This window comes from Leptonotus elevatus, chromosome 2, assembly GCF_054856555.1.
Source record: "Leptonotus elevatus isolate MCC_2025b chromosome 2, RoL_Lele_1.0, whole genome shotgun sequence".
In the NCBI taxonomy this organism is placed as follows: domain Eukaryota; kingdom Metazoa; phylum Chordata; class Actinopteri; order Syngnathiformes; family Syngnathidae; genus Leptonotus; species Leptonotus elevatus.
Window position 1 is genome coordinate 2290095 of NC_141240.1, and position 13274 is coordinate 2303368.

The 13274-nt window shown below is 39.8% G+C and overlaps 1 protein-coding gene across 1 annotated transcript; it reads right to left on the reverse strand.

Annotated features, from left to right (window-relative positions):
• Positions 1 to 10763: 10763 nt before the first annotated feature.
• On the reverse strand, positions 10764 to 13047 carry LOC147178150 (uncharacterized). Its single transcript, XM_086070280.1, has 6 exons — positions 13017 to 13047; positions 12884 to 12946; positions 12701 to 12804; positions 12411 to 12595; positions 12173 to 12340; positions 10764 to 10903 (listed from the first exon to the last, which is right to left on the reverse strand). The coding sequence occupies exons 3-6, from the start codon at positions 12729 to 12731 to the stop codon at positions 10790 to 10792; spliced, it is 498 nt and encodes a 165-aa protein (XP_085926406.1). The 5' UTR covers positions 12732 to 12804; positions 12884 to 12946; positions 13017 to 13047; the 3' UTR covers positions 10764 to 10789.
• Between the last annotated feature and the right edge of the window lie 227 nt (positions 13048 to 13274).

A 13274-nucleotide genomic window follows, 5' to 3' on the forward strand; every position in this document is an offset into this window, starting at 1 on the left:
CAGCATCTTGAAGACGATTACAGCAATAATTTCATTGTGCTTATGCTCATTTTGAAGATATTGACAGTTTCACCTGAAGTGTACAATCACGGGCTGAAATTGCAGCAATAAAAAGTTCATCTTGGCTCTCACACCTAAACTAAACGTTGTAGACTCAAACTTTTTGCTGTATTTAGTCTATTTTAGCATCTTGAAGACAATTCCAGCAATAATTTCATTGTGCTTGTGCTCATTTTGAAGATTTTGACAGTTTTACCTGAAGTGTACAATCAGGGGCTGAAATTGCAGCAATAAAAAGTTCATCTTGGCTCTCACACCTAAACTAAACGTTGTAGACTCAAACTTTTTGCTGTATTTAGTGTATTTTAGCATCCTGAAGATGATTCCAGCAATAATTTCATTGTGCTTATGCTCATTTTGAAGATATTGACAGTTTCACCTGAAGTGTACAATCACGGGCTGAAATTGCAGCAATAAAAAGTTAATCTTGGCTCTCACACCTAAACTAAACGTTGTAGACTCAAACTTTTTGCTGTATTTAGTGTATTTTAGCATCCTGAAGATGATTCCAGCATTTAGTTCATTGTGCTTATGCTCATATTTTGAAGATTTTGACAGTTTCACCTGAAGTGTACAATCGGGCTGAAAATGCATTTAAAGCAATAAAAAGTTCATTTTGGCTCTCACACCTAAACTAAATGTTGTAGACTCTAACTTTTTGCTGTATTTAGTGTATTTTAGCAACCTGAAGATGATTCCAGCATTAATTTCATTGTGCTTATGCTCATTTTGAAGATTTTGACAGTTTCACCTGAAGTGTACAATCGGGCTGAAAACGCATTTAAAGCAATAAAAAGTTCATTTTGGCTCTCACACCTTAACTAAATGTTGTAGACTCAAACTTTTTGCTGTATTTAGTCTATTTTAGCATCTTGAAGACGATTACAGCAATAATTTCATTGTGCTTATGCTCATTTTGAAGATATTGACAGTTTCACCTGAAGTGGACAATCACGGGCTGAAATTGCAGCAATAAAAAGTTCATCTTGGCTCTCACACCTAAACTAAACGTTGTAGACTCAAACTTTTTGCTGTATTTAGTCTATTTTAGCATCTTGAAGACGATTCCAGCAATAATTTCATTGTGCTTGTGCTCATTTTGAAGATTTTGACAGTTTTACCTGAAGTGTACAATCAGGGGCTGAAATTGCAGCAATAAAAAGTTTCTTCTTGGCTCTCACACCTAAACTAAACGTTGTAGACTCAAACTTTTTGCTGTATTTAGTGTATTTTAGCATCCTGAAGATGATTCCAGCAATAATTTCATTGTGCTTATGCTCATTTTGAAGATTTTGACAGTTTCACCTGAAGTGTACAATCGGGCTGAAAACGCATTTAAAGCAATAAAAAGTTCATTTTGGCCCTCACACCCTAATTAAATGTTGTAGACTCAAACTTTTTGCTGTATTTAGTCTATTTTAGCATCTTGAAGACGATTACAGCATTAATTTCATTGTGCTTATGCTCATTTTGAAGATATTGACAGTTTCACCTGAAGTGTTCAATCAGGGGCTGAAATTACAGCAATAAAAAGTTAATCTTGGCTCTCACACCTAAACTAAACGTTGTAGACTCAAACTTTTTGCTGTATTTAGTGTATTTTAGCATCCTGAAGATGATTCCAGCATTTATTTCAATGTGCTTATGCTCATTTTGAAGATTTTGACAGTTTCACCTGAAGTGTACAATCAGGGGCTGAAATTACAGCAATAAAAAGTTAATCTTGGCTCTCACACCTAAACTAAACGTTGTAGACTCAAACTTTTTGCTGTATTTAGTGTATTTTAGCATCCTGAAGATGATTCCAGCATTTATTTCAATGTGCTTATGCTCATTTTGAAGATTTTGACAGTTTCACCTGAAGTGTACAATCACGGGCTGAAATTGCAGCAATAAAAAGTTCATCTTGGCTCTCACACCTAAACTAAACATTGTAGACTCAAACTTTTTGCTGTATTTAGTCTATTTTAGCATCTTGAAGACGATTCCAGCAATAATTTCATTGTGCTTATGCTCATTTTGAAGATATTGACAGTTTCACCTGAAGTGTACAATCATGGGCATAAATTGCAACAATAAAAAGTTCATCTTGGCACTCACACTTAAACTAAACGTTGTAGACTCAAACTTTTTACTGTATTTAGTGTATTTTAGCATCTTAAAGACGATTCCAGCAATAATTTCATTGTGCTTATGCTCATTTTGAAGATATTGACAGTTTCACCTGAAGTGTACAATCACGGGCTGAAATTGCAGCAATAAAAAGTTCATCTTGGCTCTCACACCTAAACTAACCGTTGTAGACTCAAACTTTTTGCTGTATTTAGTGTATTTTAGCATCCTGAAGATGATTCCAGCCTTTATTTCATTGTGCTTATGCTCATTTTGAAGATTTTGACAGTTTCACCTGAAGTGTACAATCGGGCTGAAAACGCATTTAAAGCAATAAAAAATTCATTTTGGCTCTCACACCTTAACTAAACGTTGTAGACTCAAACTTTTTGCTGTAATTAGTCTATTTTAGCATCTTGAAGACAATTCCAGCAATAATTTCATTGGGCTTATGCTCATTTTGAAGATATTGACAGTTTCACCTGAAGTGTACAATCACGGGCTGAAATTGCAGCAATAAAAAGTTCATCTTGGCTCTCACACCTAAACTAAACGTTGTAGACTCTAACTTTTTGCTGTATTTAGTGTATTTTAGCATCCTGAAGATGATTCCAGCATTAATTTCATTGTGCTTATGCTCATTTTAAGATTTTGACAGTTTCACCTGAAGTGTACAATCGGGCTGAAAATGCATTTAAAGCAATAAAAAGTTCATTTTGGCTCTCACACCTTAACTAAATGTTGTAGACTCTAACTTTTTGCTGTATTTAGTGTATTTTAGCAACCTGAAGATGATTCCAGCATTAATTTCATTGTGCTTATGCTCATTTTGAAGATTTTGACAGTTTCACCTGAAGTGTACAATCGGGCTGAAAACGCATTTAAAGCAATAAAAAGTTCATTTTGGCTCTCACACCTTAACTAAATGTTGTAGACTCAAACTTTTTGATGTATTTAGTCTATTTTAGCATCTTGAAGACGATTACAGCAATAATTTCATTGTGCTTATGCTCATTTTGAAGATATTGACAGTTTCACCTGAAGTGGATAATCACGGGCTGAAATTCTAGCAATAAAAAGTTCATCTTTGCTCTCACACCTAAACTAAACGTTGTAGACTCAAACTTTTTGCTGTATTTAGTCTATTTTAGCATCTTGAAGACGATTCCAGCAATAATTTCATTGTGCTTGTGCTCATTTTGAAGATTTTGACAGTTTTACCTGAAGTGTACAATCAGGGGCTGAAATTGCAGCAATAAAAAGTTCATCTTGGCTCTCACACCTAAACTAAACGTTGTAGACTCAAACTTTTTGCTGTATTTAGTGTATTTTAGCATCCTGAAGATGATTCCAGCATTTATTTCAATGTGCTTATGCTCATTTTGAAGATTTTGACAGTTTCACCTGAAGTGTACAATCAGGGGCTGAAATTACAGCAATAAAAAGTTAATCTTGGCTCTCACACCTAAACTAAACGTTGTAGACTCAAACTTTTTGCTGTATTTAGTGTATTTTAGCATCCTGAAGATGATTCCAGCAATAATTTCATTGTGCTTATGCTCATTTTGAAGATTTTGACAGTTTCACCTGAAGTGTACAATCGGGCTGAAAACGCATTTAAAGCAATAAAAAGTTCATTTTGGCTCTCACACCTTAATTAAATGTTGTAGACTCAAACTTTTTGCTGTATTTAGTCTATTTTAGCATCTTGAAGACGATTACAGCAATAATTTCATTGTGCTTATGCTCATTTTGAAGATATTGACAGTTTCACCTGAAGTGTACGATCACGGGCTGAAATTGCAGCAATAAAAAGTTCATCTTGGCTCTCACACCTAAACTAAACGTTGTAGACTCAAACTTTTTGCTGTATTTAGTCTATTTTAGCATCTTGAAGACAATTCCAGCAATAATTTCATTGTGCTTGTGCTCATTTTGAAGATTTTGACAGTTTTACCTGAAGTGTACAATCAGGGGCTGAAATTGCAGCAATAAAAAGTTCATCTTGGCTCTCACACCTAAACTAAACGTTGTAGACTCAAACTTTTTGCTGTATTTAGTGTATTTTAGCATCCTGAAGATGATTCCAGCAATAATTTCATTGTGCTTATGCTCATTTTGAAGATATTGACAGTTTCACCTGAAGTGTACAATCACGGGCTGAAATTGCAGCAATAAAAAGTTAATCTTGGCTCTCACACCTAAACTAAACGTTGTAGACTCAAACTTTTTGCTGTATTTAGTGTATTTTAGCATCTTAAAGACGATTCCAGCAATAATTTCATTGTGCTTATGCTCATTTTGAAGATATTGACAGTTTCACCTGAAGTGTACAATCGGGCTGAAAACGCATTTAAAGCAATAAAAAGTTCATTTTGGCTCTCACACCTTAACTAAACGTTGTAGACTCAAACGTGTTGCTGTATTTAATGTATTTTAGCATCCTGAAGATGATTCCAGCATTAATTTCATTGTGCTTGTGCTCATTTTGAAGATGTTGACAGTTTTACCTGAAGTGTACAATCAGGGGCTGAAATTGCAGCAATAAAAAGTCCATCTTGGCTCTCACACCTAAACTAAACGTTGTAGACTCAAACTTTTTGCTGTATTTAGTGTATTTTAGCATCCTGAAGATGATTCCAGCAATAATTTCATTGTGCTTATGCTCATTTTGAAGATATTGACAGTTTCACCTGAAGTGTACAATCACGGGCTGAAATTGCAGCAATAAAAAGTTAATCTTGGCTCTCACACCTAAACTAAACGTTGTAGACTCAAACTTTTTGCTGTATTTAGTGTATTTTAGCATCTTAAAGACGATTCCAGCAATAATTTCATTGTGCTTATGCTCATTTTGAAGATATTGACAGTTTCACCTGAAGTGTACAATCGGGCTGAAAACGCATTTAAAGCAATAAAAAGTTCATTTTGGCTCTCACACCTTTACTAAATGTTGTAGACTCTAACTTTTTGCTGCATTTAGTGTATTTTAGCATCCCGAAGATGATTCCAGCATTTATTTCATTGTGCTTATGCTCATTTTGAAGATTTTGACAGTTTCACCTGAAGTGTACAATCAGGCGCTGAAAACGCATTTAAAGCAATAAAAAGTTCATTTAGGCTCTCACACCTTAACTAAATGTTGTAGACTCAAACTTTTTGCTGTCATTAGTGTATTTTAGCAACTTGAAGATGATTCCAGCATTAATTTCATTGTGCTTATGCTCATTTTGAAGATTTTGACAGTTTCACCTGAAGTGTACAATCGGGCTGAAAACGCATTTAAAGCAATAAAAAGTTCATTTTGGCTCTCACACCTAACTAAACGTTGTAGACTCAAACGTGTTGCTGTATTTAATGTATTTTAGCATCCTGAAGATGATTCCAGCATTAATTTCATTGTGCTTGTGCTCATTTTGAAGATTTTGACAGTTTTACCTGAAGTGTACAATCAGGGGCTGAAATTGCAGCAATAAAAAGTCCATCTTGGCTCTCACACCTAAACTAAACGTTGTAGACTCAAACTTTTTGCTGTATTTAGTGTATTTTAGCATCCTGAAGATGATTCCAGCATTAATTTCATTGTGCTTATGCTCATTTTGAAGATATTGACAGTTTCACCTGAAGTGTACAATCACGGGCTGAAATTGCAGCAATAAAAAGTTAATCTTGGCTCTCACACCTAAACTAAACGTTGTAGACTCAAACTTTTTGCTGTATTTAGTGTATTTTAGCATCTTAAAGACGATTCCAGCAATAATTTCACTGTGCTTATGCTCATTTTGAAGATATTGACAGTTTCACCTGAAGTGTACAATCGGGCTGAAAACGCATTTAAAGCAATAAAAAATTCATTTTGGCTCTCACACCTTTACTAAATGTTGTAGACTCTAACTTTTTGCTGCATTTTGTGTATTTTAGCATCCTGAAGATGATTCCAGCATTTATTTCATTGTGCTTATGCTCATTTTGAAGATTTTGACAGTTTCACCTGAAGTGTACAATCAGGCGCTGAAAACGCGTTTAAAGCAATAAAAAGTTCATTTAGGCTCTCACACCTTAACTAAATGTTGTAGACTCAAACTTTTTGCTGTCATTAGTGTATTTTAGCAACTTGAAGATGATTCCAGCATTAATTTCATTGTGCTTATGCTCATTTTGAAGATTTTGACAGTTTCACCTGAAGTGTACAATCAGGGGCTGAAAACGCATTTAAAGCAATAAAAAGTTCATTTTGGCTCTCACACCTAAACTAAACGTTGTAGACTCAAACTTTTTGCTGTATTTAGTGTATTTTAGCATCCTGAAGATGATTCCAGCATTTATTTCATTGTGCTTATGCTCATTTTGAAGATTTTGACAGTTTCACCTGAAGTGTACAATCGGGCTGAAAACGCATTTAAAGCAAAAAATAATATTTTTTGCTCTCACACCTTAACTAAACGTTGTAGACTCAAACTTTTTGCTGTATTTAGTGTATTTTAGCATCCTGAAGATGATTCCAGCATTAATTTCATTGTGCTTATGCTCATTTTGAAGATTTTGACAGTTTCACCTGAAGTGTTTAATCAGGGGCTGAAATTGCAACAATAAAAAGTTCATCTTGGCTCTCACACCTAAACTAAAAGTTGTAGACTCAAACTTGTTGCTGTATTTAATGTATTTTAGCATCCTGAAGATGATTCCAGCATTAATTTCTTGCTAACCAACTTCAACGCAATCGGGAAAAATTGCTTATAACGGCTATTAAAGGGACAACTGGTGAATGTACACAATCACCAGAAGAAATTAATCAAATTTTTTATAACTATTATCACAACCTATACTCAGAAACTAACAAGCCTAACCCACAGCATATTCAGGCATTCCTCAGTAGCTTAAATTTACCTCAGTTAACTACTGAATATAAAGATATGTTAGATGCGCCACTTACTATAAACGAGTTGTACAGTGCTCTAAATAGTATGCCAAATGGCAAAGCACCTGGCCTGGATGGTTATCCGGCTATATTTTTTAAGCACTACTGATTAATGCTTGCTCCACTATTCTTAAGAGTAGTAACAGAAATTAAAACTAATGGTCACATACGCCCACACATGAATACAGCAGCAATTAAACTTTTATTAAAGCCAGAAAAAGACCCCACCCTTCCATCAAGTTACCGTCCGATTTCACTAATTAACACTGATATTAAAATGATCACTAAGGCTTTCACATCTAGACTAGAAACAGTAATCCCGACAATCATTCATAGCGACCAAACAGGCTTAATTAAAGATTGTCACTCTACTAATAATATTAGGAGGCTCTTTAACCTTATTAGCATGTCACATCGGCATGATAAAAAGGCAGTTATTATATCATTGGATGCAGAAAAAGCTTTCGACAAAGTTAACTGGTCCTTTCTCTTTGCTGTTTTAAATAAATTTGGCTTTGGGAAGTCATTTATTCACTGGGTGTCAGTATTATATGATTCTCCTAAAGCTACAGTTACTACTAATGGGCTTATATCTCAGAGTTTTACTCTACAGAGAGGCACAAGACAGGGATGCCCACTGTCCCCTTTATTATTTGCAATATTTATTGAACCGCTTGCATTAGCCATACGCCAGGAAAGAAGGATTCAAGGAATTCACTTTGGGGTAACAGTACATAAAATTAATATATATGCCAATGATATTTTACTTTACTTAGAAAAGCCTGCTATTTCGTTAGGGGAAGTATTTAACTTAATAACTAAATTCTCACAGTTATCAGGTTATTCTATTAACTGGACAAAATCAACACTTCTACCTATTACAGAAAATTCATGGAACCCTGCAAGCCAGGACACACACTACTCATTTCCTATAGGTAATTTAAAATACTTAGGCATAAAAATCTCACCTAAATTAACTGATTTAATTCATTTAAACTTTACTCCACTTCTGGATAGCATTTATAGTGATTTGGAGCACTGGAATAATCTTCCTATTTCTCTAATAGGACAAATAGCCACTATTAAAATGAAAGTTTTACCCAAAATAAACAAATTTTTCTCAATGATTCCATTTAAACCTACGGCTAACTGGTTCCAGATGTTGGACTCAGCCGTTACAAAATTTTACTGGAATTAAAAAAAAGCAAAGATTAGTCTATCTCCTCTTCAGAAAAATAAATCCAAAGGACTATATAGCTAACCAGCTACAATATATCATTTTATGGGCACAACCCAACAGAGATACTAACTGTTGGCTAGAACTAGAACAGAAAGATTGTAATAACCTCAGACTTCTAGATTGACTCTTTATTACAACATCGATTAAGCGACATAATTGTTTTAAAAACCCAATGATTTCCGCCACCCTGACTGCCTGGTGGAAGGCACTAGAAATTACAAAAGCCCAAGTGGAGCCCTGTGGGCTTTCTCCCCTATGGCATAACCCCGACTTTCAACTTAACAACAAATCGTTTTATTTAGGTGTGTGGGAGCAGAAAGGAATTACACATCTCCACCATCTCTTCTCAAATAATATGTTTATATCATATACATCCTTGCTCCAAAAATACAAAATAAAAAATGGAATTTTTTTACATTATCTGCAAGTTAAAAGTATGATAAAGAAACAAATTCTAACACTTCGGGGTATGCTACAACCGCCTGTTTTAGATAAAGATATTACCAAGCTTTCTCCGACGGTGGGGTGCCATCGGTTGGGGGAGACCGCAGTATAGAGCAGTGCTGCGGTCCCCTGTCCGTGTCCCCGCCGCGCCCCCCCCCCCCCTCCTATTTATTTTTTTAATGCACCACATACACTCATTGACATGCCTGGGAGGCGGATGGATCGGAGCGTGGGGATATAATTTCCCTCTGCTCCGGTTCACCTACTCCCAATTTTAATGCACCACACTCACACACTTGTATATACACTGGGTGGGGTCACATTCAAAGTTTAGGGGTAGAGTTCGCCAGTCGGCGAGCTGGCGGACTCAGTAACAGGGGTTAGCTTTCACTAAGAACGCTAGAGTGACAACCGGGGCCTTTCCCCGCTGGGCCTGGGGTTCGGGGGTGCCGACCGTCCTCCGGTGCCCCCATCTCCCCTTCTGCCCCCGGTGTTGCGTCCCTCCACGCGTCGGGGGGTGGGGTGGGCGCGGGTGCCCTCTCCGCTCCGCTGTCCGGCCCCTCTTCGGTGCCGATGCCTGGGTGCGGGGGGTCCCCGGGATCTAGTGGTTGGGGGCTGGGGGGCTGCTGGTTGGTGGGGGTGGGGTCGGCTTTGTTGGGGGGGGGGGGGTCTGGGGTTTTTGGGGCCTGGGGGCGGCTGGGGCTGGGTTGGGGTGGATGGCGAGGTGGATGGGGGCGGGGGGTCGTGGGGGGAGCGGGGGCTGTGGACCGGTGGGGTGCCTGGTGGGCCTGCAGTACCCCGTCTTGCTGCGTTGGGTTGGGGGCGCGGGCCGTGTTGGGGTGGGGGGCTTTCCTGCTCCTGGGTTTGCTCTCCGGCCGGTGGCCCTGGCGGGGCCCGGTGGTCGTCCTTTGGCGCTGCCACGGCCTGGGGTGCCCTGAGGTGTTGCGCTTGCTCTGTCCTGGCAGGGGTCGACGGTCCCCCTCTTTGGTGGAGATTTTCATGCATGCCAGATCCACCACACCAGCATCTATCGAAACTCAGACACAATCTGCTTCTCCCTCAGGTCATTGAATCGGTGAAGGCTGGTGTCTGTAGATCTCACTCTGCTTCGTCTGTCCTTCCTTCCTTTCCTCAGTCTCTCCTTTGGTCTCATGAGGTCTCCCTAATTTTTTGGAATTTAGATGTTTCTGGGGTTGGTGAAGGACTCTGGTTGGTGGCCCGGTGGGTGGTGTCTGGTCGGTGCTGGATTTCACTTTCCTTTCTTTTCTTTGGTCCTTCCTCGGGTCTCCTGAAGGCGGTGTTCGGTTTAGGTGAACGGTATGGGATTTTTTTTATAGGTTTTTGGTGACCTAATGAATACACACACACTCACACGCACGCACACGCACATACACACCCACATACAAAATTTAAAAAAATTAAAAAAGGAGAGCAATGATGATGACCTGTCAAATCGGTAAAATTACCGAATGAACAATACTGAGCTCTCCAGAAAAAAAAAAAAGTATAAATATAAATATATATGTGTGTATATGTAACCAGCGGTAAGGGATTCCGTCAAGCTAAAGAAGGAGTCCTATTGGGCCTTTTTGGCCCGTGGGACCCCGGAAGCTACTGACGGGTACCGGCTGGCCAAGCGGAATGCAGCTTCGGCGGTCGCTGAGGCAAAAACTCGGACATGGGAGGAGTTCGGTGAAGCCATAGAAAACGACTTCCAAACGGCTTTGAAGAAATTCTGGTCCACCATCCGGTGTCTCAGGAGAGGAAAGCAGTGCGCCATTAACACTGTGTATAGTGGAGATGGGGCGCAGCTGACCTCGACTCGGGACGTCGTGAATCTGTGGGAAAAATACTTCGAAGACCTCCTCAAGTCCACGGACACGTCTTCCTTTGAGGAAGGAGGGTCTGGATACTGTGAGGTGGGTTCCCCTATCTCTGGGGATGAAGTCACTGATGTGGTTGGAAAGCTCCTCAGTGGCAAGGCCCCGGGGGTGGATGAGATCCGCACTGAGTTTCTAAAGGCTCTGGATGTTGTGGGGCTGTCGTGGTTGACACACCTCTACAACAACGCGTGGACATTGGGGACAGTGCCTCTGGATTGGCAGACCGGGGTGGTGGTCCCCCCCCCCCTTAAAAAGAAAAAAAGAAAGAATGAGAAGAGTGTGTAGGAGTGCTATCTCAATTTCGGCAATAGCCTACTACACACCCAATTCCCAAAAAGTTGGGACACTATACAAATTGTGAACAAAAAAACTTAATGCAATTATGTGGAAGTATAAAATGTGAAAAATATGTTGATTGTAAATTTCATGGTGACAACAAATCTCAAAATAGTTGGGACAGGTAGCAAAAGGAGGCTGGAAAAGTCAATTGCCCTCTGGAAGACCAGTTAACCACTAATGAGGTCCATTGGCAACTTGATTGGAGTATAAAAAGAACTTCTCGGAGTGGCAGTGTCTCTCAGAAACGAAGATGGGTAGAGAATCACCAATTCCTCCAATGTTGTGCAGAAAGATAGTGGAGAAATATCAGAAAGGAGTTTACCAGCGAAAAATTTAAAAAAGGTTGAAGTAATCATCATCTACAGTGCATAACATCATCCAAAGAATCAGAGAATCTGTAACAATCTTTGTGTCTAAGGGTCAAGGCCGAAAAATCATAATGGATGCCCATGATCTTCGGGCCCTTAAACCTGAACCGCAAACAGGAAAGCTTACTGTAAGGGAAATCACAGAAAGGGCTGAGCAATACTTCCAAAAAACATTGTAAGTGGACGCAATCCACCGTGCCAGCCGCCGTTGCCAGATGAAACTCTAAAGTACAAAGAAGAAGCCATTTCTAAAGCAGACCAAGAAGCGCAGGCGTTTCTCTGGGCCAGGGGTTATTCAAAATGGAGTGTAGCAAAGTGGAAACCTGTTTTGTGGTCAGACGAATCACGATTCGAAATTCTTCGTGGAAAACTGGGGCGCTATATCATACTGACTAAAGAGGACAAGGACAACCCAAGTTGTTATCAGCACTCAGTTTATAAGCCTGCATCTGTGATCGTATAAGGTTGCATGAGTGCGCGTTGCATAGGCAGTTTCCACATCTGGAAAGGCATCGTCAATGCAGAAAAGTATATTCAGATTCGAGAACAACATGTGCTCCCATCCAGGCATCCAGACGTTTGACAGAAGCTCAAATTTTATTGACACGTCTACCTCTGCATTTTACGATACAGATTTGTATAAATGTGGTTTCAAAATGGGTTTTCATGACACCTCTACTAGATAAAGAATAAGATACAGATGAATTGATACAAAATGGAGAATAGAGAACAGAGAGGCAGTGATAAAGAGAGATTGACGACCATTTTTAAGTGACCAAAAGTGTGGAGATGAAGTCAGCCAACCTACCGTGTACAAAGCCTTGTTCGTGCGAATCGCTGATGTTGAACAATTTCCCTCCGAGCTTGACGCAGTTGTCTTGCGCCTGTTCCTAAGTCTTGGTGGACTTGCGGTTGAGCAGGGAGCAGAAGTCAGTGGAGGGGTTGTCCAGCCACAAGCCACATTTGTCACTACATCCTGCAAGCAAGACGAGAGCAAAGTCATGTGTGTGACAGAACACATGCTGACTGCAGTGTGAGACGCCCACCTGACTGTTGAGGCTCTTGACGCTTGGCTGCAATATGCTGTGTGAATTGTGAAGTGTGCACTTGCAACTTTTGGACCTTTTTTGCAGAAGAATGGCTCTGTGGAGTCGCCATGGAGCTTTCCAAAGGATTCTAGTTGTGCACAGTCTCCTGAAGGAATGCCTGCATCCCATGAGTTGTAGTCCTTCTGTGGATGACATTGTAAACGTGACTTTAGCATGTTCCACCTGCCACTGAGTTTCCTCCACAAGGTGTCCAATGATTTTAGCATTGAGTGGAATCCAAGTCGTACCTCCCTTTTCATGAGACCTCGAAAACAGCATGTTGGATGCCAGCGTAAGTTGATTACTTGCCTTGCCTACAACTTCATGGCAAAATGATTGCCTCTTACCTCAACTGAAGGCCCAAAGAAACATTTATTAGGAAAGCATGACGGGATGGCGAAGGTGGAAAAAAAAAAGTTTCTGCGACTCACTCGCCACTGGTTTGAAAACATAACCGTCCTCTTTGTTGTAACAATTCCGTCCAGCCGGGCAGCCTGTAGGAAGACGACGTGATTGCACTTTTCTGCTTTCAACGTCAACATGATGACGGACGTGCAAGCTTACCGTTCAGCAACCGTTCGCACATGAACGCCAACGATGAACCGCACAAGCCAGAGCTTCACTTGCCAGGCAGATTAAAAGCGCCTTGGTTGACGTACACGCAGGACGCAACGTTGGATCTATCGGGAGAATCCGTGTAAAGAAAGACACACAACAACAAACGAGCCAAACTGGAGCATTTTGCCTCCTTTCAGATAAAACGTCAGCAAAAGCCTTTTCTCCACATCATGTGTGGGCTCTCTCACATTTTAGAAGTCGGTT